We start from the raw sequence: 24,814 nt of genomic DNA on the forward strand, positions 1-24,814 counted from the left end.
ATTGTGTGTGCTTTACTGTGTCAGTGTGGATGCGTGTTGCACAAGTACTTTACACAGTGCCTCGTGCGTGCCTACCTGCCTCGCGCCAAGCTACCTCATCGGAATTGGTGGTCCCCACTTGGACTGGGGTGCAGACTCTGGCCAACTGGAGACCCACGTTCTAACATAGCCACTCACACACCCACAGAGCCACTTACATACCCTTTCACATATCCATAAAACCACTCACACACCTACTCATTCACCCTTACAGCCACTCACATAGACATTCACTTCCATATAGCCACTCACACCTACTCACTTACCTATACACAAACTCCAACAGATAGTCAGCCATACAGCCACTCAAACACCCACTCCCTCACCCATACAGCCACTCAGTCACCCATACAGACACTCACATACCTATGCACCCACTCACACAGCCACTCACTCACCCAAACCGCCACTCACATACCCACTCACTCTCTAATACAGTCACTGACACAGCCACTCAGATCAGATATGTTAGAAATAGTATGACTAATTACTAGTACAGAAAGAATAATCATTTAACTTATGCTGTAGCTTAGTATATATCTTTAAGTCTGAGAAACATTTACAAAAAACACTCTTGGGAGGTTGTCATCCGTGATGTAATTCGAGATGTCATGAGTGATGTGACTGAGGATGTCATGAGTGATGTAATATGTGAGGTCATAAGCAATGCATTGCGGGCCGTAAGTTATAATAATTAGATCAGGTAGCTATAATTTCTGAATTTCTGTGGTTTTGTACAAGTGAAACCTGAGCCAAACTATAGCGTTCCTGTAACCTTTGTTTTTTTTTAGTGAATTTCTAAAGTTTTCTAAAGTTTTCTTAATCCTATTTCCTAACTATAACGTCCCTTTAACCTTTGTTTTTTTCAGTGAATTTCCAAGTTGTTTTTAATTCTATAGCCTAACTGTAACCTAAGATAGTGAGTGTGTGAGTGAGTGCATGATTGAGTGCATGAGTGTCTCACTGGGTGTGCGAGTGGGTGCGTGTGTGTCTCAATGGGTGTGTGAGTGGGTGTGTGGGCCTGGGAGTGGCTGTGTAAGTGTCTCACTGGGTGTATGAGTGGTTGCGTAAGTGTTTGAGTGGGTGCATGAATATCTGAGTGAGTATCTGAGTGGGTTTGAGAGTGTCTGAGTGGGTTTGTGAGTCCTGCCATGTGTGTGTGAGTCAGTCTGTGAGTGAGTGCATGAGTGACTGAGTGGGTCTATGAGAAGGTGTGAGAGTGTCTGAGTGGGTTCACGAGTGCCTCCATGAGTGTGTGAGTCTCTGAGTGGGTGCACGAGTTTCTGAGTGGGTCTGTGAGTGAATGCCTGAGTATCAAAGTGGGTGCATGAGTCTGAGTGGGTCTGTGAGTGGGTATGTGAGTTTCTGAGTGGGTCTGTGAGTGGGTGTGTGAGTCTCTGAGTGGGTGTGTGAGTCTCTGAGTGGGTCTGTGAGTGGGTGCATGAGTCTGAGTGATCTATGAGTGAGTGCATGAGTCTCTGAGTGGGTCTGTGAGTGGGTGCATGAGTCTGAGTGGATCAGTGAGTGGGCGAGTGAGTGTCTAAGTGGGTTTGTGAGTGGGTGTGTGACTTGGTCTGTGAGTTTCTAAGTGGGTTTGTGAGTGGGTGTGTAAGTCTCTGAGTGGGTCTGGGAGTGGGTGCATGAGTCTGAGTGATCTATGAGTTAGTGCATGAGTCTCTGAGTGGGTCTGTGAGTGGGTGCATGAGTCTGAGTGGGTCTCTGAGTGGGTGGGTGAGTGTCTAAGTGGGTCTGTGAGTGGGTGTGTGACTGACACTGTGGCTGGGTGCATGAGTCTGAGTGGGTCTGTGAGTGGGTACATGAGTCTGAGTGATCTATGAGTGAGTGCATGAGTCTCTGAGTGGGTCTGTGAGTGGGTGCATGAGTCTGAGTGGATCAGTGAGTGGGCGAGTGAGTGTCTAAGTGGGTCTGTGAGTGGGTGCATGAGTCTGAGTGGGTCTCTGAGTGGGTGTGTGAGTGTCTAAGTGGGTCTGTGAGTGGGTGTGTAAGTGACTCTGTGCTGGGTACATTGGTCTGTGAGTTGGTGTGTGAGGCCAGGCCACATTTGAATGGGAGTGGGGCCTATTTTGGCCCTTGGGACCCCACCCCCTTGGTCCCACCATAAATTAGTGGGGCCCCTCCTCTGGCAGATTTTTCCCCCTTGGACCCCAACCCCTGGGTCTCTGCCTTAACTTATTGGGGGTTGCGTGCACCCCCCTCACCCGGCTGGTTTTATCCCTGTGGACCCCATCCCCAGGGCCCAGCCACATTTGAATGGGGTAGAAGGGCTGTGCACCCCACCCCGATTTCGGCCCAGGTAACCCCATCCGCCAGGGCCTGGTCTTAACTGACCTCCCATGGCAGATTTCAGGCCTGGGAAGCCCATCCTTGGAGCCTGGCCACAATAGAATTGAAAACGTGCCGCATGGTCCTCCTCCCCATTGCATTAAGGATGGGCCCTGGGGGATGGGGTCCCATGCCGAAATTGCCCCCACCCCGGGCCAATTTCAGCCCTGGAGACCTGATCCCCCAGGACCCAGCCATAATGCAATGGGGGAGGAGGGCCGTGTGACCCCCTCCCCAGACCAATTTCAGACTCAGGGACCAGGTCATAAACAAATGGGGTAAGGGCTGCGCGGCCCCCCTCCCCAGGCCAATTCCAGCCCTGGGCACCCGAGGCCCGGCAATTTTCTTCTGTGTGCCCTTGGCACCCAGTGTACAGCATGGGACCGCAGGGTCAGCCTTAAAACCCCAGCGTTCCCAGCGGACTCCCCACCACTTGCGGGAGCCGGCATTGCTGTTGCATGGTGAGAGCTGCTGGAAAGGCAGCTCCCTCTGTGTAGGAGCAATAGTTTAATCTCTTTTCCTGACCTCATGTCTGCGGGCAGGGAAAGAGATGACGCCTCTGCTTCCAGCAGGCGGGAGCACTTTGACAGCTCTCGCACACTGGAATCAGAGTGTTTGCTATTGCTTGGCAGTTGCTGTCAGCTCAAACCGAGTTACAAGATGGCTGCCAATACTTCCTTGTTGATGTGTTGGCAGCCAATCACAGCTCTGCATATCTCTGCACAAGCCTGTCATTATTCGTGAAGACTTCACGATCGCAGATAAATACATTTGGATTTCGTTACATTTCTCAATAACTACTGAATGGATTTACACTAAATAACTGAAAGCATGATCTGCAAACCAAAATCTACCTTTTTGCTAAATTCAGTGTAATTCTGTCCAGCGGTTCGGGCTGTAGTTGTGTCTAGAGCTCCTATGGGAATTAACATTGGAAACACACTTTTTTTGACACCCCCCCCCCCCCTTTTCACTCTACCCCCACTTGACGGACCACCCCACAACTTTCCATGTGCAACAAGAACCACTGGCACACTTTTTTTAGGGGTGGGCGATATTTGCATAATCGCCTTACGCAAATCTCCGCGAAACGGTAAAAAAATCTACGCAAACACGCAGAAATTCCGCGAACACGCAGAATTGCTTGTTCGCAATGCTTTTTTCCTGTTCGCAAGTGCTGTTTACGTGCTCGGGGGAAATATCTTGCGAACACGCATTTTGAGAATGCGAACAAGCAAAAAATTTCGCGAAGTCGCGGAACACAGAATTTTGGTCAATTTCGTGTTTTCCATGGAACGCGAAATTACCCAAATTCCGCAAGCGGAACGGAATTTACCGCCCAGGCCTACTTTTTGGGGAAAAGTATGTGAAGATTTGTTAAACGGCACCAAAGATATAGACAAGTCAAAAAATGCTTTTCCTTTGGAAACATGGTCCTGACTATAACTACCTACCGGCAACCACCAGTAGGTTATTTATTTATTTATTTATACATATCTGTCTGTCTGTCTGTCTGTCTGTCTGTCTGTCTATCTATCTATCTATCTATCTATCTATCTATCTGTCTGTCTGTCTGTCTGTCTGTCTGTCTGTCTGTCTGTCTGTCTATCTATCTATCTATCTATCTATCTATCACAATATACATGGTCTTAAATGACGTAGAGTAACATAGGTTTGAATAATTTCGAATAAAATAGAGAAGATCTACATAGCATAGTATAACCTAGAATATAATAACCTACATACAACAGAGTATAATTATATAGATGGGTTAAAGCACAGCTTTCCAAACTTTTCATGTTAGTGACACACTTTTTGGAGATGTATAATTTTGGGACACTATATGGCAGCGGAGCGAGCCCGAACCGCCTAAGGGGGATTTAGGGGGGTTCTCCCCCGGAAGAAAATGTTGAAATAAAAGTGGGCAAATGGTGCATGTCTGTCTCCCTCCCACTGTCTGTCTGCCTCCCTCTCCTTCCCTCTGTCTCCCCCCGACTCCCTCCCTCTGTCTCCCTCTGCCTCCCTCCCTCTGTCTCCTTCCCTCTGTCTCCCTCTCTCTCTCTGTTTCCCTCCCTTTCCCTCCCTCTGTCACCCTCTGTCTTCTTCCCTCTGTCTCCCTCTGTCTGTCGCCCTCTATCTCCCTCTCTCTCTGTCTCCCTCTCTCCGTCTCCCTCCCTCTCGGTCTCCCTCTGTCTCCCTCCATCTGTCTCCGTCCCTCTGTCTCCTTCTCTCTCTGACGCCCACGGTTTCCTTCTCTCTTTCTCCCACGGTGTCCCTCTCTCTGTCTCCCTCCCTCTGTCTGTCTCTGTCTATCTCCGTCTGTCTCCCTCTGTCTCCCTTCCTCTGTCTCCCTCCCTCTGTCTCCCTCCCTCTGTCTCCCTCCCTCCCTCTGTTATGTTATGTTCAGTGATTTTCTATAGCGCTCGACTCACCCTGGGGCATCTCGGCGCTGCCTAGAAAATAGTAACCTGTGTATGGAAAGGACCAAGAGCGAATCAGAGGAAGCAATTAGAACAGGAAGGCTTTCAACTGTTTCCTAAAAATACAGTAGCTGGAAACTTTACTCAGGGCCATAGGGAGCTCATTCCAATATCTTGGAGCGCGATATGAAAAGGCTCCGCCCCCTGTGCGAGCCAGGCGAATTCGGGGAACCTGAAGGAGGCCTAGTGTGCTGGATCTGAGATTCCTGCAGGTAGAATATTTTACCAGTTTTTTTGCAAGTAGAGAGGGCCTCTATCTTTCAGAGCATTTTAAGTTAGACAACAAATTTTTAAAAAGGATCTTTTTTTTGACTGGTAACCAGTGCAGTTCCCTAAGTAGCGGAGTCGAGGGGGAGCCTGCAGGACGATTAAGAATCATTCTAGCAGCGGTGTTCTGTACTACTTGCAATTTAGCCAGTAGGGTCTCTCCCACTTCAGCCAGCTGAGCATTTCCATAGTCCACACGACTGATTACCATTGCCTGAACTAAGGTGCTGCGGTGGGAGGTAGGCATATAGGGAAGAATTATTCGAAGCAGACGTAGACTGTAATAACAGGAGCTGGTGGTGGCAGCAATGTGGTCCTTCATTGCCTCCCTCCCTCTGTCTGTCTCTGTTTTCCTCCCTCTGTCTCTCTCCCTCTGTCTCCCTCCCTTTGTCTCCCTCCCTCTGTTGCCTTCCGGCTGTTGCCCTCCCGCTGTTGCCCTCCCGCTGTTGCCATCCCGCTGTCGCCCTCCCTCTATCGCCCTCCTCCCTCTGTTGCCCTCCTCCCTCTGCCTGTCACCCTCTGCCTCTCTCTCTGTCTCCCTCCCTCTGTCTCCCTCCCTCTGTTTCTCTCCCTCTGTTTCCTTCCCTCTGTCTCCCTCCCTCTGTCTCCCTCTCTCTGTCTTCCTCCCTCCGTCACCCTCTGTCTGTCACACTCTGGCACCTCACCCCAGCTTCCTGGGCGCACACACACAGCTGCACCCGAGCACTTCACAGGTCTTTAAAAGACCATATACTTGTTAAAGAGGCTTTGTTGTGAACCGCCTGGCCCCCATAGCGCAGAGTGTCTAGGAATGCCTCTTAATTAGCAGCAGTTATGTGCTAAGTGCCCGTGACACACCCACCATTTGCAGGCGACACAGTACTGTGTCAGGACACACAGTTTAGAAAGCTCTGGGTTAAAGTAACCCCTGCCACACATTGTATGAAAATAGCAAATCACCAAGGAGTTCCATGACAATATGAAGGATCGAGGCTGAAGGCTGAGTTTCTTAATAGTAGAACTCTAGCTTTAAATGACATTACAAGGTGGGCTAAGCCAACCACCGCAGCTGGAACTCATTGTCCCTTGTAGTACCACTCAACTGCTCTGTGCCCCCATAGAGATGTGGAAACATGAGGACGGAGCCACAAAGGGCTCTGTGTCTACCATCAATCAATCTTACATTATAATATAGATAACAATGCCAGAACTGTAAATGAAGGAAGAACGGCAAAAGTTGTTTTTAGGCACTAACTAGGCCCAAATATCACCAGCACCAACCCACAGCAATGCAGGTCTATAATGGTCATGCCAATAGCCTATTAACTTGACAAACGAAATCTCTTGCTGTACCGTGGATTGCCCGATTGTTTTGTCACAGATTGAGTTGAGGCCTGTGTCACCACTTAAATGGCATGGAAAGAGATTACATCTTGTATATTGGTCACCTGGCAACTATTTCTCTGCTCCATGGTCCTTCACAGTACATGTAAAGGAACACTACATCGTGGAGTTCACACTGGGTTGTTGGTGTAGACTACAGCATCTGACTGGTATAAACCTCACTAAACTCACCCCATTGCATCGTTGACTAATAATTGTTTCATCTTTTATCTAGGCCAATACCCACTCAATGCTTGCATACATGGTCTTCTCTTAGCACATTCGTTTTATGTCCTAAATACCAGTACTCATGAAAGGGCAACAAAATTTGTAGAGCATGCCTTTACCCCCAGGGGGTGTCTAGTGCTAATGAAAGACAGCAAAACAATTGTCTTAAAGGACAAACATAAATTACAATGTAGAGAGATACATTTCAGTGATTTGTGGAAAACTAGAAAGTTACTTTGCATATAAAAATGAAGAGGGTGCGAGTTCCATTGCTTAGGGCCAATATAGGAAAAACCACGTCCACCGCAAGTGGAAGATGGACCCTTGGAGCCACCAAAAGATGAGAAGAAGGCAGAGCTGAGAGGATGAGTGGGGTGATGCGGTCGAATTCTCTTTTGACGGTAACTGGGACTGGAGCCACAAAAGGCACGGGGACAAAGGCAGAGTGCTTTGAAACGTGGATGTTTGGCAATAGGTAGCGAGTGAAGATAGTCAATACCTGAGAGGTAGAACAGTGGCAGAGCAGGTTGAAGATTAGACGAACTGCAGTGTTTTGGGCTATTTGCAGTTGAGAAATGTCCATGGATAAATTAAAGACCCCTTATTACTTAGCAAGACATGATAAGAATCTATAATGACCCTCCCCCGGATCAAATTGTTTGTCAATAGCTGGTCTAGGTTAATGTTCAATGCTTACCTCACTGTGGAATGGTCTGAAGCTCTCGTTATAACAATAGAACACCACAAATTACTGGAATAGGTTATACGATGTTTCTTTCAGTTTTAGAGCTCTTAAAATACAATTTTACATCATACATTATTTTGTTGCTGCAATGTCGAAACTGCAGTGTATGACGCTTGCTGTCTCAGGCAATTGCTAGAACAGATGTCACCTTTTGGGCACAGTAACATACAATATTTGGCCATGTCATTACCCCTCCATTGAATGTCCAGCACTGCTGCACGTGTATAGAATTATACAAGTTAGTTTGAGAGAAATTGCAAATAGTATAAAGTCAGCTGTCCTCATGTCAGTGTACATCAGAACAACCAACAAGATTAAGCTCCCCAAATAGCGATGTAAATTGACTGAACTGATGAAACAATACTATTAGACTATGGAAGGCACTGTTGATGTTATGAGCAAAGCAAACCCTGGGTAACTGGTATGTGTGTTAAACCTAAAACGGAACTTTAGTATTATTACATTTATCTCTGCATTCTCTCCCTCTTTTTCCAACTTCATTGATCTTTCTGTAAGAGTAGAGATCTCTCAACTCTGTTGTTCAGTATCTTTTTTTGTTAATATTATTGATGCGTCTGCCTATATTTCTTAATGAATTAGCGATGCATAGGGATATCTGTACTTAGCTTTAATCTTTAATACGCTCTTTGTAAATTAAACTGGCTTAGATCAGAGTTGAATAACATTTCATGGAATAGCAATAGGAAGGAATAACATAACATGACACTGAATAATATTTATTAGATCATTTATTGATAGCTCTGACTAGGCAAATAAAATATAGAGTAAATAACATAAGGCAGCAAGCCACAATAGCGCATCAAAACACAAAGCAACACAATGGCCTGAACTCCAATAAAATGGAAGTTGGCAGATGGTAGTTCTGTTCGACACTGGCAGGTTCTAAAAGGACAATGTGATCATAACATTTCTTAGTTTTCCTTTTAAAGTCAAACGAGTGCAAAAGGATTGGGCGCCACAGAAGCACATTTCTTACAGTGACAACATTAATTTTGTCAAGAATTGTCAAGACGGCACTCAGACTTTTTCGTACGAAGATTCAACTTTGTAGTCTCCCATGCTACCCTATTGAAAGTAAATTAGAACCATTTCCTGATTAAACGCCCCCCACTTTCCCCTATGCTCCTCCAAACCTATTGGCCTACATACCAGTGCTTGAGAGCTGTGGTTGTAGGCAAGAGCCCACTCTATTAACCCTTTCCCATATAAGGACAATATGTTAGATCTGGGGCACTTTATAAGACATTTTGCAAGATTGTTGTTCTACGTCTAGTTTCTGCATTAGAATCCATTTATACACTTTCATTTTTTAAACTGTGCTCAGCTGTCCAGGTTACAATATTCCCAGCCTTTACACTAGAATGTTTACATGATGGTGGTCACCTTGTTACACGTTTGAACATGTCCTGCTCCCGCCAATAGCTTTCCATTTGGTTGGTCTCATATTCAATATTCATTGTGTTTTTTATTCACTGCACCTACAGGAACTATATGGACCCACCAAGCTCCCAGAAAAAGACGTTACACAGACCGATCTTGTGGAAAATAGAGCTGTCACTGTTGTGCCGGGTGTACCTCAAAGTCCAGTGAGGACAGACCTCTCCGGTGGAGCAGAAGAAACTTTGAGACAGCCTGATGAAGAGCATGCAGACACCACAGGAACACAAACAGTGGAGAACTGTTACAGTGAGCAAAGCACCCCTCCTAACATGATACTTGCTGCTGAATATCTAGACTGTGAGAAATGTCAAGGGAGCCGTGGTGTTGATATAAATAAGACAGAATTGCATGTTCCGAAGGAGACCTCTTTGCAGCATCCTCGAGCTCTGAGCAATCCAGAGGGCACACACCTTCTGCCTTTCCAGCATTCAAAAGAAATCACCAAAGGTTCCCACAGGGATCGAGGCGCCAGCCATGCCAAGCCACATAGAGGACTATCTCTGGAGTCTTTACAGGTAATATAAATGCATGTCTGCTTATAACAAAGCTGTACATACATATCTGCTAATAAATATGATATATAAATACAAAATTACATTGATGTTTTTCTGATACACCCGTTTGTTTAGAAATGTGATTTTATTTACTCAAATTATACATTTTATACATTTTATAAGTCAAAGCAGTGCAGCTTATCTCTTTGAGGTCCCTAGTGCTTTCACATTCTTTCCTGGAAGTGTAGGTAGGTGAGCTCCAGAGAAACCTCACTTTCTCTAACTCTGTGTGACTTCTGTTGTGTTACAATCGGGCAGCACTCCAGATTGAAGTGTGAGGATTGGGTAAACACGCTAAAACGGGGGAGCCAACTCTGCACCTGGAGACAGGCGCTGCTAGCTTTGGGGAGCTGTGGTTGATTGATGTTGCCCAAATCAAGCAAATAGGTTCTGGAGAGAGAATGGTGAGCTACAGTGACCATGCTAGTGAGGCAGGAGATGTGGGAAGTGGGAACATAATGTGAGTTGCGTAGAGTGACTATTCCTTACAAGATAAGAGGCTATAGACCCAGACTGGAAGTGTGTGTAGTAGTTGTGCAGAGGGAGCACCAGAGAAACTCCGAGATTCGGATGAAGCTGGCCTCTTAGGGGGTGAATGGAGGGTCACCCAAGTTGACTGATCTACTTTTCTGTAGAGAGTTCTTGAGATTGAAGTACATACAACTTTTCGGATAATGGAAAAAGTGAGCAGACTATGTGGATTATATTTACATCAACCTATTCAGTCTGTTGCTGAGGGAGACAACTCGATAAAGAGTTCTCCGCACTCTTATCAGTTATTTGTTATTATAGAGTAAATTCGTATCACAAGAATGAAATAAAGGTACATTTTAACAAAAGTTGATTTTTTTCATAACTCTACAACCCTTTGAATTTTGATGCTGACACAGAGAGTAATAAGGGGATATGGAAGCCTCTCAAAATAGGGAGAAGCACAGTGTTTTACAAGAGACTCTACATCAAAATGTATACGATTGAATTCAAGATGTTGACAATTGAAGAAAGGAATCTTTAGAGTGAAGAGTGTATTTGGTGGAAAACAAGATTGCTTCACTGAAAATGAAGGAGTCCGGAATAATAATGCTAGTAACCTCCACCCATGTGAAAAATGATGGGTTCCAGCATTTTGCAATAGAGATGATTGAATTGGAGTGTAAAACGGAAATATTGCAAATATAAGACACTCTTAGAATACCCATGAAGGTTTCAAACGAGTACTTACTTTAAAATAGTCATTCCTAGCAAATCATGTAGCTCCAGATTCAAATGGTGACCCAGATTTGCTGAAGCCCACCTTCATAATACTGTTGAAATACAAAAGACTCAACTTGATGGACTTGGAATAGTGTTGGTTACACATGTTGATGAGATTGTTTGTGATTGCATGCTGTGGCTGGCCACTACTAAAACTAAGATATAGCATTTGTGCTGCAGAGGATTTTGCTCTTCCTGATCTTTCTGTAAAGACTTTAAAAGTAGGAAGCAGCTTCAAGAACTTAGAAATTCTCTGCCAGAGATCAGAGTCTAAGCCTCAAATTGGTACCCTGAGAGACTTTGAGCCCAAAACGGGGTAAATGTGTCCATACTAACAAAGCAAGATGCTTCTATGGTTTTTGCGGATTAAGGTGGAGACAAACAAAATGTCTGATACCAAATTGGAGGAGTTTGTGTCCTGTAAAATTGAAGGCAATCTACAAATGAAACGTAAGAGAAGTTTATTAGAAAAAATACAGGACTTCATCCACAGCCTTTCCAGCCAGCTTCAACCGACATCATAGGAGTCTGACTTACTGTGTGTACCTTATCAGTAGCAGAATATTCAAAGCTGTCTCACTAATACTACTTCTAAACCATCAGTAATGCCTTTGTTATAGTGCAACATTCATATTCCAGATCAAAACACTCTGAAGTAGGGTGCCTCACAAAAACCTATCACAGTACCCCCAAACTCACATTCATCACCCTTTTTCTGAAGAGCTTCTTGGTGCAAGCAGTTTTTCTGGCAGTGTTCTTTATATATCTAATATAAAGTTCTGCCATACCCCAAAACGACAGTAACTCATCCCCATTCTTTGAAAAAAAGGCACATGAGAAATTGTCTTCCCTATTGTGTCTTTTGCTATCTCACCTTTACTATCATTCATCTTTTTATTTTGTATTTACATAATTTCTATTAACACAATCAAGGCCAAGACGAAGGATACATGCACTTAACCAATCAACATAACCAAGGGATACATTGAGATATGGATATAAGGATGGTGTATACCAAACAACAGTGTACCTTGAGTTTGTTATGGAACCAGTCACAACAAACTCCCAGAAGAGACTGCATAAGAAATAAAGTGACTGTCACAGTGCCCCAAAAACATAGTGTAGAGTCATTGATTCTGTTGATATTTGTTAAATGTTGACGGAAGGGTTATCATCAAATAAGGAATTGTTTAAACAGATATGTTTTTAGCTTTCTCCTACCACTGACTAAGAGAAGGGTTTTGTCCTTATTGTAGACATTTTAAGTTTGAGGACTTCTTGAAGCAGAACCTCCTAAGATGTTTAGGAGCTCTGCTAATTAAGGTGGACTGTTTTCATGAATGACCTTATGAACAAGAACAGATCGGTTGTTAGGGTAAGCTGGTGGAGGTCACAGAAAATGAGTGATGCAGTTGTATTTATTTGCTTTGTGCACCATCCTGGACGCAGAGTGAAAGGTTGCTTTGGTTGGAGTGAGGTGTAGTTGGGGAACCCTAGCTAATATGGCATGTCCAAAGCCTGTTCTGTGTATCATAACTGCTAGTATTGCTGTTTTGAGAAAGTTAAAAGGAAATAGATACTGCATTTTCTTTAGCACGTCTAAATGGTGATTCAGTGCTTTGACTCTTTTGTTAATGTGTGGGATGAATGTGAAGACAGGCTCGATGGTGAGACAGAGATTTGGCTGATGGTCGAGAAGAAGCGTTGAGATTTAGTATTTTCAGGAGAGAACGGTCTACTATTTTACAGAGGGTGAAATTCCATTGTTTCTGGGTTTAAGAGGAGGACATTTGTGTTTATTGAAGATTGAAGCCAGACGGGCCAAACGTTTACCTTGTTCATATTATGAATAGCTGATGTTTTGTATATACAGTTGTCATCAGCCTACTGGTGTAGCTTTATGCCATAGTCATTTATGATTACATTCAGAAGTTGTGTCTGTGTTCTTCAACTTTTACCTGAAGGTGTAGGTCTGCAAGGAAGTACGAAAACCAAGGCTACAGAAAAGGAAAGCATGTATCGCCATCCTAAAGTATATGGAGAACATCAATGAGGAACTTTATGGTAGCCATTTCAATAATCTAGCCTGTTCTAAAGCTAGACGGATCGCTGGCTAATAGTTATTCCATATGAATTAATTCAGCTGGCCCACCATCGTCTTGCAGTGTTTTTCTGAGCGGAGAAGGTTTGAAAAGTGGCAGATATTGGCTGGTTTGCTGGCCCTAGGCAAGGTTTTTGAGAATTGGCGATGTCTGACTGGTCAGCATTTACAAAGGAAATGTTCCCTCTCTGAAAGAAACCTGGATTAAGAAGTATAGGCAGTTGCTGAATACAAAAATTGCCTTGCTGCCATGGATGCATGTGGACATGAGTTTTCTAAAAAAAATTGGAGAGATGAGAAGGGCTCCCAATTTTTCAAAGTGGTTTGGAAGAAGGGCGAGAGATGATTAATTAATGTTGAATTTGTCTCTTATTCAACAGATTGTTTGACTGAGTGATTTAGCAAGCACTTGTGAGTCTATGACCTAAATATCAATCTCTCTCTTTCCAAACCAGCCTTTCTAGCCTTAAGCATCAGTTCTGTGCCTTTGTTCTTTTTAAAATCTGTTTAGCTCACTATGTTCTTGCATTTCCTTTCCATAAAAAACATTTTCTTGAACACCTGATGCCTCTATTAATATATTTCGAATGGCTCTCTGGAATACTGATGCAGCACACAGCAACCCAAATAGCATTCGGAGGAAACAAAATGTCTACCCAGGAAAGATGAAGTCTATACGATGTATAGACTCGTACATTTTTAAATAGCAATTGGCCAAAATCAGGTCATTTGTGGTAAAAAAAAATATTCGGCATTCTTTAGTAATGTCATAATTTCACCTATGCTAGGTAATGGAAATCCCCAAATCAGTGCACTTATTTTCATGTAGGGGACAACTGCACTGTCTCCTTCCATTTGGGTTATAGAGGAGCTTTACATTTAATCTAGATCTTTTTTCTTAAGTTGGGTACATCAGTAAGACAGCATCTGAGGGAGTGCTTTCTCTCGTTTGTGTCTGCACTGGTGTTTTTGTCCTTTTGTGACTTGCTACCGCCGTCTTTGAACAGATTTATTCTTTTAACATAGATAAAACAGAATCACTTATTTAGTAATTACCCAAACATACTATTTCTTATAGATCACATTAGAGATACCACACATTTTAAGTGCGTACAGCATGGAATGTAAATAACTAAATGTATTAGTGATATAGCCTGTACCTTTGCATCTGCTGAGAAGGGGGGACTGAAATGATTCAAACATGAATAGCTCCTAGTAGGAATAATCAACCCAATGATATATTTTAGCTGAAGTCACCATGGGTTTTCTACATGTTTCATCGGTGCCAGTCGATCCAACTAAAACCTTCATCAGAATTGAACACACTGTGCTTGAGGAACTAAATGCATCCAGTGCAAACAGGTGGTGCTGGATTTTACTAAATACCACTCCTTGTTACTTCATGAAAATATTACTTCCTCATTGTGCGATCTAAAAGTTAGTTAAAAATAAAAGAAATAGACATACATCCTCACCAGCAGATTTAAATATAATTCAAACTCTTGACATCCTCCAGCAGTAAATATTAAATAGCTTAGGAGTCTTCCTGCATCTAAACCCACTGCCAAAAGACTACTGACTACGGTGTTTATTTACTTTCACAATGAAAAATTGGATCACCAACAAACCTAAGTACCAAAGGTAATGTGATGTCTTTTTTCTGTTTCAAAAAGTTGTTTATTGATTTCATGCACAGAAACAGCAAACTTAATGAACAATTACCCTCCTTCCACTTGTCCTCTACGGTCACTTCAGCTTTTAGTTGACCCTGCAGGCCCTGTTGACTCATGTGGGCCTCTAGGATCCTCTTTTGTAGATCTACAGTGTTGCTGCTGTTCAGTTATTTTCATTGATCTTAGTTTGTGATGGTAGGTGAGTTCTCTGTAGTCCGTGAAGTTATCTGGAAGTGGGCACTACACATAAGGGCAGGACTAATCTGCCCTTCTTAAAGATGAGGTGATCTTCTCTAGTTCCAACAGAAAACAAATACTCCTGTACATATTCTGTTTGTGTGAAGTAATAGTTGTTCCCCATTTGCCAGGAATGCATATTTAGTGCATAACAGAAGGATATTGACATATATGCTTTATACGTCCCAATTTCACTTCTGGCGCCCATTGTTGTAGGATGCTTTGTGGTATGCCATGTATTAATGTTCCCACCGCTCTATATCCACTCCAGTATCTACTTGGTGTCTTTTTGTATATAGTTTGGTGAAATGTGCTATAGTTGAAGTTGCTAAAATACATTAAAATTATAAATGTAATGTAAATGTGTTCTGAATATATTGAATGCTCCATAACCCCATGGTCATGTCATTGTAGCGCGTCGAGCACTGGGACTTGGACTCAATTCTCCACAGCATTGAAGAGCATGGAGACAGCATTGCTCAAACCACGAAGAACACTTCTCAGGCAGCCAGTTCCAGTTTCGCGTCAATAGGTTTGTTCCACCTGAAAATACACCAATTGCCTGTATCTGTTTGTAAGGGGAGCAAAGTTAAAAACAAAAGCCCACCGGCCAGTGGCATGTTTCTGCTTTCTCTCTAAATTCACAGCATCTGTGTGAATGTGGCAAAAACCAGATGGTCAGTTGAAAGTTGAGCACCATTTTTCCTCTTAAATCTCTGCTTGATTCCCTTCTTCCATGATGTATCAGTTTGCAGGCTTAGGTGTTGTGTTTATAACTTAGACAATGTATTTGTAAGATTGTTGACATACATTGTTTCCTTTTTTAAAAATTATATTTCCCTTCTGCTGTCCTCTGAACCTCACCGGGATGTGTTGCATATATTCCCACGTGGCATATAAATAATAGCATAGGCATACTTACCATTCATCTGTTTCTCGTCATCCTACATACAACGGTCAGTGGAGGGAAATCTAAAATTAAAAACTTTTGATAGTTGAACTAAAGTGATTTACAAATAAACCCCACTCTTCATTGTGAAACGTGTTTTTTCAGGTCTGTCTTTCAGTCAGCACTCTGCACCCCAAATGTGAACTGGCCTTTTTGCTGTAAATAGTCTTAGCTTGGTAATAAACAGGCAAAATTCTGTTGCAAACTGAAATTGCCTGAATGAAGCATTTTTACATCTTTGAAGGGATTGTGAAATTCATATTTTTCTGTTTTAGAGTCGATTGTTTTTTCAATTCCCCTTTTGAAACAAATGATAGTAAAAGAATCGTCCATTTAAGAGGCTAGCGTATCATTTTAGTTGCCAGTTTTGACCATCACTTACAGGAATTTCACAGTAGGAGGCGCCCTTTCCACAGATTCATAAACTGAATTCTATTTCTCTGTCACGAGGCCATGTCTGGAGCACCTTTATTTAAGTATATCAGTTTTAGGTCTTGTCGACGGACAACTTTAGCTCTCTCGCCAGAGCTCATGACTTCTCACACCTCGTACAACATACACATATTCCTAAATTGCACGTTTTTCTCTCACAGTTCCTCATGAATCACACCGCTAAGTGCTACCTCCTATAATATGATAGCTGCACTTTGGTGGTCTGCAGCACTCCCACGTATGATCAAACAAGGACTATACTCTCCAGCCACACACCCTACACAGAGTAGTGTGCTACTTGTGCCGGCAAGCGCTTCAGCACTCCATACAAGGGTAGAAAGCATTATGTAAATGTTACATTACAATACCCTTACATACAGATATAGAATGGGGCTTTGGCAACCCCTTAGAGCCAATGACCACTGTCGTTCAGCTGGCTTCAGGTATTATAGGGGTTGTCCATAAGCAGTGGTATTAGCTCACAGCATTTCACTGCTTTGAAATAAATTAAGATGCATTAGCAAAGCCAACAATTCTGGCTTCTGATAGATACATCTGCCAGTGGATTCCTCACCTTGTGAATATCCCCTTGCGTCAGCAACATTCGGAAATTCTTTCATAGCTTCGCGCCGACGTGGGCGACATCATAGAGGCACGACATCGCGCGCGACTCCGCTGACGTCACCGACACCATATTAGGCCCATGCCGGCGTGATGACATCAGTTCCCTTTTTTCCGCGTCGTCGACGCTAACGGTTTTCTGGGGATCGTCCGTAGCTGTTGCTGTAACCTTGTTACATTGTTAAAATTGTGCTTCTTTGTCTTCTCTCTCGACATGTCTTCGAAGAAGACCGGGTTTAAAGCTTGTGGGGAATGTGGTAAAACCATGTCCATTACGGATCCTCATGAATGCTGCGTATGGTGTCTAAGCTCCGACCATGACGTCGAAGACTGCCAGTCTTGTAAGAAGATGACACCTAAGGCCCTCCGGGAGAGAGAAACCAAGCTTCTCGTGGCGAAGCTTAAAGGAAGAAAACAGAAGAAAAGTTCGAGGTCGCGAACTCGGCGATCGAGGTCAAGGTCTCGTTCGAGGTCGGGCTCGGACTCGTCCTCGGTCCATGCTTCGAGATCTTCAAAAAAGAAGCATAAGAAGAGGACCCATGAACCCCGACATCGCTCGAGGAAGGACTCGGGTTCAAAGCCGAAGTCGCAGGTGAAGCTGGTTGGGAAAGTAGTGGTGTCTTCGGCTTCGGAAGAGCAGGACGCCGAGGGTGAAGTGTCGCATGCGAATTCGCCAGGTTCACCGAGGCAGATAACGAATCCATCTCTGGTTCCGTCCCATCCTTCAGGTCGGGAGGATGAAGGTGAGGAAGAGGTGGTTGGTGCGGGAGAGGCTCCGTTGCCCGAAGGTCTGTCGACTCCGGTGCATCGGCCCGAAGAGGAGGTCGACGTCGTATCGACTCAACGCCTTCATGAGCAGCCCGGGGGTTCGTACCCAGCCTTCCCGGCTCCAGGTCAGGATCCGACGTAATTCCTGAATGCAATGTTTGGGATATACTCCAGGGCTATGTACCCCACTGGGGCTCCTATTGGTCCCACGGGTCCGATGGCTTTTAGTCTGGGTGTTCCCCAGTCCTATGCTCCTGCGCCCTTTATGCCGGCTCCAGCACCGCATTGGCATTTTCCGAAGCCGGCGAGGCCTTCGACTCCGACGCCGAAGCCGTCAACGCCAAATCCATCTACTCCGATGACGAACCCTGAACAACCTCGTGTAAAACATCCTTGTCCAGTGGATCCGTTGGCTTCGTATGTGAAGCACAGGTCGAGGCGTGAAGCCCAGAGGCTTATGGAGGAAGAGAGGTTTTGTGAGGCTATTTTGGAGGAGGGTGAGCTGCAGGAGCCTGAGGATCCATTTGATGACCTGACGGTGGCTAGTGGCCTTGAACTGTCCCCTGAGTGGGATTTAGTCTCAGTTCCGGATGCACCCTCAAAAGATGTGGCTCCTTACCATGTTGTGATAAGGAAGGCAACCATTAATGAAAATGGGGCAACCCAAAAGGATGCGGACCTGGGTATAGTGCGATAAGAATAAACAATGGTCCAGAACCTATTTCTTAATTGGCTGATTCAATCAGTACATTATCAAATATTTATATATTCATGAGCGTTCCTCACAAATACACTCCAAACCATGAATGAACTGAGTTACTCAGAATAAAACACAGTATCACTACAACAACAATATATCAAAGAAGCAAGAGAAAACAATGTTTTATTCATTGTCTCTTATCACAAGGTTGATGTTCCACAAAGTTTTCAATATATTTAGAGTAAAAAGGTGCCCCAAAGAGCGTGCACAAAAAGAAGTGATCAAAGATGTGTATCGTGAAAGAAGAAAGTAAGGAAGTTCATAGGAAATAAACAAAATATTCACAATGATTTACTGTCATTACGGTCTTACAATTTTCCGTAACAGAACAACCTGGCCCACATAAAAGTCTATAACACCTAACAACTGGATTGACTAAATACAGACAGTCATGTCAAATATGTGCACTTTTTCATATATGGCGGAAGTGGGTCCTAGGTAGAGTTAATATCGTCGACGTTTCGACTCGACTTTAGGTAATCCGGTGAGTTAAACCTGGACGGTGCGTGTCTTCATCAGGATAATCAAAAATGGGGCAACCAAGGGTAAGGGATGACCCCAATGGTGCAAGGCTACACAGCGTATGCCTCCTGGTCAGTCACCGGATGACTTAAAGTCGAGTCGAAACGTCGACGATATTAACTCTACCTAGGACCCACTTCCGCCACATATGAAAAAGTGCACACATTTGACATGACTGTCTGTATTTAGTCAATCCAGTTGTTAGGTGTTATAGACTTTTATGTGGGCAGGTTGTTCTGTTACGGAAAATTGTAAGACCGTAATGACAGTAAATCATTGTGAATATTTTGTTTATTTCCTATGAACTTCCTTTCTTTCTTCTTTCACGATACACATCTTTGATCACTTCTTTTTGTGCACGCTCTTTGGGGCACCTTTTTACTCTAAATATATTGAAAACTTTGTGGAATATCAACCTTGTGATAAGAGACAATGAATACAACATTGTTTTCTCTTCCTTCTTTGATATATTGTTGTTGTAGTGATACTGTGTTTTATTCTGAGTAACTCAGTTCATTCATGGTTTGGAGTGTATTTGTGAGGAACGCTCATGAATATATAAATATTTAATAATGTACTGATTGAATCAGCCAATTAAGAAATAGGTTCTGGACCATTGTTTATTCTTATCGTGATAAGGAAGGCGGCAAACTTATTGAACATTACTTTGCCTACTGCAGAGTTTAAGTCGAACCTTCTCACAGAGGTCCTTCACTTACCATCTTCAGTGATTGAACCTATACTGCCATTTAATGATGCCCTAGCAGAGCCAATTTTAGAAGTTTGGAAGAAACCTATGTCAGCTCCTGCGGTATCTAGGGCTGTTGCCAGGAGATACAGAGTGGCTCCTGATGACCCGGAATTTTTGTCCACTCACCCTCTACCTGAGAGTTTGGTGGTGCAGGCGGCCTGTTCCAAGAGATCAACGGGAGCTTTTCCACAGGTTCCTGCAGAAAAGGAGTCAAGGAAACAGGATCAGGCTGCTAAAAAGATTTTCTCCTCCGCCAGCATGGCATTGAAGTCCACAAACGCGACCTGCCTGATGGGGCGTTACATTCACGCCCTAATGGATACTGTTAAACAGTTGGTGCCAAGGATGCCGGAAGATGATAGAAAGGACTTCCAGGAGGTTATCTCGGACACTCAGGCTGCAGCAAGGCAGGTGATACAGAGTGGTTTGGACACAGCAGATTCTGTGGCGAGGGTCATGGGCTCTTTGGTGGCTATGAGGAGAGCTGCATGGCTGAAATCGTCTGAGTTTTCGACAGATGTCCAGTCTGCATTAATGGATCTACCATTCGACGGATCTGGTTTGTTTGGCAAAAAGGCAGATGCTGCTTTAGAACGTTTTTAAGACAGCAGGGCGACTGCTAAGTCGTTGGGTCTTCAGACCAGGGGCACCTTTGGGAGACGCTTTAGAGGGTTTGGCAGATCTTCTTTTCGTTCCTACAAGTCAACTCAGCAACAGCTCCAGCAGCAGCAAAACACACTGTACAAGGCGTACAGGGGCAGACAGAGGGCTCGTCCCAGAGGTCGTCAAGCCTCCTCCTCTTCTTCTTCCTCTTCCCCTTCCCAGCCCCCTGCCAATGCAGCAAAGCAGCCCTAGATCCGCCATTCCGGATCATGCGGGCCCAGTGGGTGGCCGGCTTACCCATTTCCTACGAGATTGGGAATTGATAACATCGGATCTTTGGGTTCTCAATCTCGTGGGGAATGGGTATGCTCTTCCCTTTTGGGAGTTTCCCCCAAATTACCCTCCTTGCCAGGGTTATTGTTCGGAGGACCACCTGCTTCTCCTGCAGGAAGAAGTCCTGGCACTGTTCAGAAAAGGTGCGATAGAGGTGGTTCCGGAGCAGGAAAGGGGTCAGGGATGCTACTCCCGGTATTTTCTGATTCCCAAGAAGGATGGCAGGCTTCGGCCAATCCTGGATCTCAGGATCTTGAACTTGTATCTGAAGCAGGAGAAGTTCAAGATGCTCACCCTTGCACAGGTTCTTCAGGCGCTGATGGAAGAAGACTGGATGGTGTCAATCGATTTGCAGTATGCGTACTTTCATATTCCCATCTTGAAGTCGCACAGAAAGTATCTCCGTTTCATGGTTGGGTCGCAACACTACCAGTTTGCGGTCCTTCCGTTTGGTCTTACTGCTGCGCCTCGAGTCTTCACCAAGGTGATGGCAGTGGTGGCAGCGCATCTCAGGAGGTCGGGGATACCTGTATTTCCCTATCTCGACGACTGGCTGATCAAAGCAGAGTCGCCGGAGAAGGTGTGCCATCACCTGCAGGAGACAACTCAGTTGTTGCACAGGTTGGGTTTTTCGATAAATGTACCCAAATCTCACCTGGTGCCCTTCCAGCGCAACCTGTTCATAGATGCGGTACTGGACACTACTGTATGTCGTGCATTCCCTCCTCCTCAAAGGATTCGCGACATACAGGAAATGATTCCTTTGTTTTAAAATGGAGCGGTCGTTCCAGTCCTGAAGGTCCTTCGCTTGCTCGGTCTGATGGCTTCTTGCATTCTGCTGGTCAACCATGCACGCTGGCACATGAGGGCACTCCAGTGGTGCCTCCGCAGGCAGTGGTATCAACACAACGGAGATCTCAGGGAGTCAGTGAGGATTTCCAGAGAAACTGCAGCGGATCTTACTTGGTGGGGAGTGGAAGGCAATCTGTCACAAGGAAAGCCTTTTCATCTACCTCCATCTGTGGCCACAGTGATAATGGATGCATCCACTCTAGGGTGGGGTGCTCATCTGGGGGATCTGGAGATAAAGGGTCTTTGGTCTCCAGAGGAAAGGTTGCTTCACATCAACCTTCTAGAATTGCGGGCGATAAGTCTGGCGCTCAAGGCCTTCCTCCCTTCCCTTCACGGTCGGTCAGTTCAGGTCCTGATGGACAACACGACCGCGATGTGGTATGTCAACAAGCAGGGAGGAGTGGGGTCGCAGTGTCTCTGCAGAGAGGCTCTGCGTCTCTGGTCAGATTTGTCTGATGGCAAATCATCTGGCCGGAGTTCTGAACGTTCGTGCAGACACTCTCAGTCGGCAGTCCTCCGCCGACCACGAGTGGAGGCTTCATCCAGAGGTAGTTCGTCTCATCTTTCAGACGTGGGGGACTCCTCGGGTGGACCTGTTCGCCACTCGTGAGAATGCTCACTGCCCGTCATTCTGCAGCCTCCAGTTTCCGATGCGGGGAGCCTAGGGGGACGCGTTTCAGTTGAGTTGGGACTCGCAACTCCTTTACGCGTTTCCTCCCATACCCTTGATTCCTCGGGTTCTGAGGAAGATACGCCAAGACCGGGCCCAAGTCATATTGATCGCCCCGGATTGGCCAAGAAGGGTGTGGTATACAGATCTTCTCCACCTCTCCTCGTGCCCTCCGCTCCGTCTCCCTCACAGGGCAGATCTCCTCTCCCATATGGAGGGGCAGGTTCTACACCCCCACCTCCAGACCTTACACCTTCATGCCTGGAGATTGAGCGGGGCAACCTGATTTCCTTTTCTCTCCCGCACGATGTGGTGGATGCCATCTTATCAGCCAGGCGTGACTCCACCAAGTCCATTTATTCTTATAAATAGTCTAAATTTGTTTCTTGGTGCGTGGAGAAGTCCGTTGACCCTTTAAGGGTTCGTTTGTCCAATTTGCGACAATTTGCTCTTTCATTGGCCCAGTAGGGTTTTGCTGTGGCAACTATCAAAGGTTATTTGTCGGCCTTGTCGGCTTTTCTTTGTTTGCCAGACCAGCCCTCTTTGTTTAAGTCTCCTATTGTATTACGATTCATTAAGGGCCTTACCAATAAATTCCCTCCTACTCCTTTTATTGTGCCACGATGGGACTTGAACCTTGTTCTTACATTTTTGATGGGTTCGCCTTTTGAGCCCTTACACTCATGTCCCTTGAGACTTTTGTCTTTCAAAACGGTCTTCCTGATCGCAATTACCTCGGCAAGGAGGGTAAGTGAGCTTCAAGCTCTTAGTTCTAAGCCCCCGTTTTTATCCATTCATGCTGATCGAATGGTTCTCAGGACCAGGGCTGCTTTTCTGCCGAAGGTGGTAACTCCTTTCCACCTGGGGCAGTCCGTTACCCTTCCTTCCTTTTATCCTCCCCCTCACCCTTCCAAGGAGGAGGAGAGACTTCACCGCCTGGACCCTAAGAGGGCGGTGAGCTTTTACCTGGACAGGACGAGAGAGTTCAGGTCGGATGACCAGCTGTTTGTTGGATTTGCCGACTGCAGGAAGGGGAAGGCTGTGGACAAGCACACGCTCTCAAGATGGATAATTTTATGCATCAAGATCTGCTACCCCCTGGCAGGTAAGGAACCTCCAGAGGGTATAAGGGCTCATTCCACTAGAGCTAAGTCTGCAACATCTGCTCTTTCTAGAGGTGTGCCTGTAGAGGATATTTGCAGAGCCGCGACTTGGGCCTCCCTCCACACTTTCGCGAAGCATTATTGCTTGGATTCCGAGGTGAGGAGGGACGACCACTTTGCGCGCTCTGTCCTCCAAGATTTCTTGGTATAGCAGAGTGGACGCCCTGCTCCGGGAACGGGGACTGCTGTGGGAATCTATTCACAAAGTGAGGAATCCACTGGCAGATGTATCTATCAGAAGAACAAGTTACTTACCTTCAGTAACGCTTTTTCTGGTAGATACAGTATCTGCCTGTGGATTCCTCACTGACCCACCCGCCTCCCCATTGTCCACTCTTCTAGACAAGAGTAATTGTGATGTATATATATATATATATGTTATTTTCAAAGGAAATGTTTTATTTTAAATGTTTTCCTGCGTTGGCTTCACACTGTTTGTGTGTTTTATCTTGACATTTGTGTACTGTGTATACTGTATATATATCTACTGTCATTGGTCCGTCCGTGTGCCTCGAAGGCACGGAAAAAAAGGGCGGAACTGATGTCATCACGCCGGCGTGGGCCTAATATGGTGTCGGTGACGTCAGCGGAGACGCGCGTGATGCCGTACCTCTATGACGTCGCCCACGTCGGCGCGAAGCTACGAAAGAATTTCCGAATGTTGCTGACGCAAGGGGATATTCACAAGGTGAGGAATCCACAGGCAGATACTGTATCTACCAGAAAAAGCGTTACCAAAGGTAAGTAACTTGTTCTTTTGGTAAATTGGCACAAGTCGATACTATATAGCCCCAGGCAGGGAGAGGTTTGGCCCCTCTTGCTCGGTGCCCTTCGGGTTACGGGCACAGGGTTTACATATCTGGGTGTATATGTAACAACGGATAGAAGACTCTCCTACCAGAGTAACATCCAGCGAGTGTTCACAGACTTTGCTAATGATGCTATCAGATGGAAGACTCTCCCCCTCACGATCTTAGGCCACGCCGCAATGTTCAAAATGATTACATTGCCGCGCTTTCTCTATGCCCTACAAAATGAATATTTCCCCCCCGACAGGTTTTTAAAGATATAAATGCCGAGCTTCGTCATTGCTTTGGCTGGGGAGACAACCCAGAATAGCCCTAGATACACTGCAAAGAAATCAATACAATGGGGGGGATCTCTCTGCCAGATAGTGAAGCATATTACTGGGCAGAACACTTATCACCGATAAATGAATGGCTTCACGCTCCGGCTGATCACTCCACGTATAGACTAGAAAGAGGGACAACGGTGCACCGCACCTGTTTGCACTATATATACGGGGGTAGGAGGAAAGAAAAACTGTACCCAGCAACGCAGGTTACTATAGAGGCCTGGGAGAGAGCAACTAAGACGATTGGCTGGATGCACAAACCAACAAAACAGACGATATTGGAGTCTCTACCTTAGGAGACCTGCTGAAGAGGGGAGACCTAAAGTCCTTCCAGACACTGAGGCTGGAATACGGATTACACCACACTCAGTACTTGAAATATGCGCAACTGCGCCCTGCATGGAGGGCGGAGACGGCGCTCTCCTCTCCCTTGCCAGAGTATGCCCCGCTCAAGGGCCGCTTATTACAGGAGCAAATCCAATGCAAAATAGTATCTCTGACATATCAAACT

At 45.1% G+C, this 24,814-nt stretch overlaps 1 protein-coding gene across 2 annotated transcripts in view; it reads left to right on the forward strand.

The window, feature by feature from the left end:
* DNAAF8 (dynein axonemal assembly factor 8) overlaps positions 1–24,814 on the forward strand; it is a 1,081,381-nt gene that overhangs the window by 145,993 nt on the left and 910,574 nt on the right. For both annotated transcript variants that reach the window (XM_078663036.1, XM_078663037.1), the window contains 2 exons: positions 8,970–9,440; positions 15,159–15,276. In XM_078663036.1, the coding sequence (XP_078519162.1) occupies positions 8,970–9,440; positions 15,159–15,276 (589 nt within the window). The remainder of the gene's footprint in view (positions 1–8,969; positions 9,441–15,158; positions 15,277–24,814) is intronic.

Source organism: Lissotriton helveticus, chromosome 10, assembly GCF_964261635.1.
Source record: "Lissotriton helveticus chromosome 10, aLisHel1.1, whole genome shotgun sequence".
Classification (NCBI taxonomy): domain Eukaryota; kingdom Metazoa; phylum Chordata; class Amphibia; order Caudata; family Salamandridae; genus Lissotriton; species Lissotriton helveticus.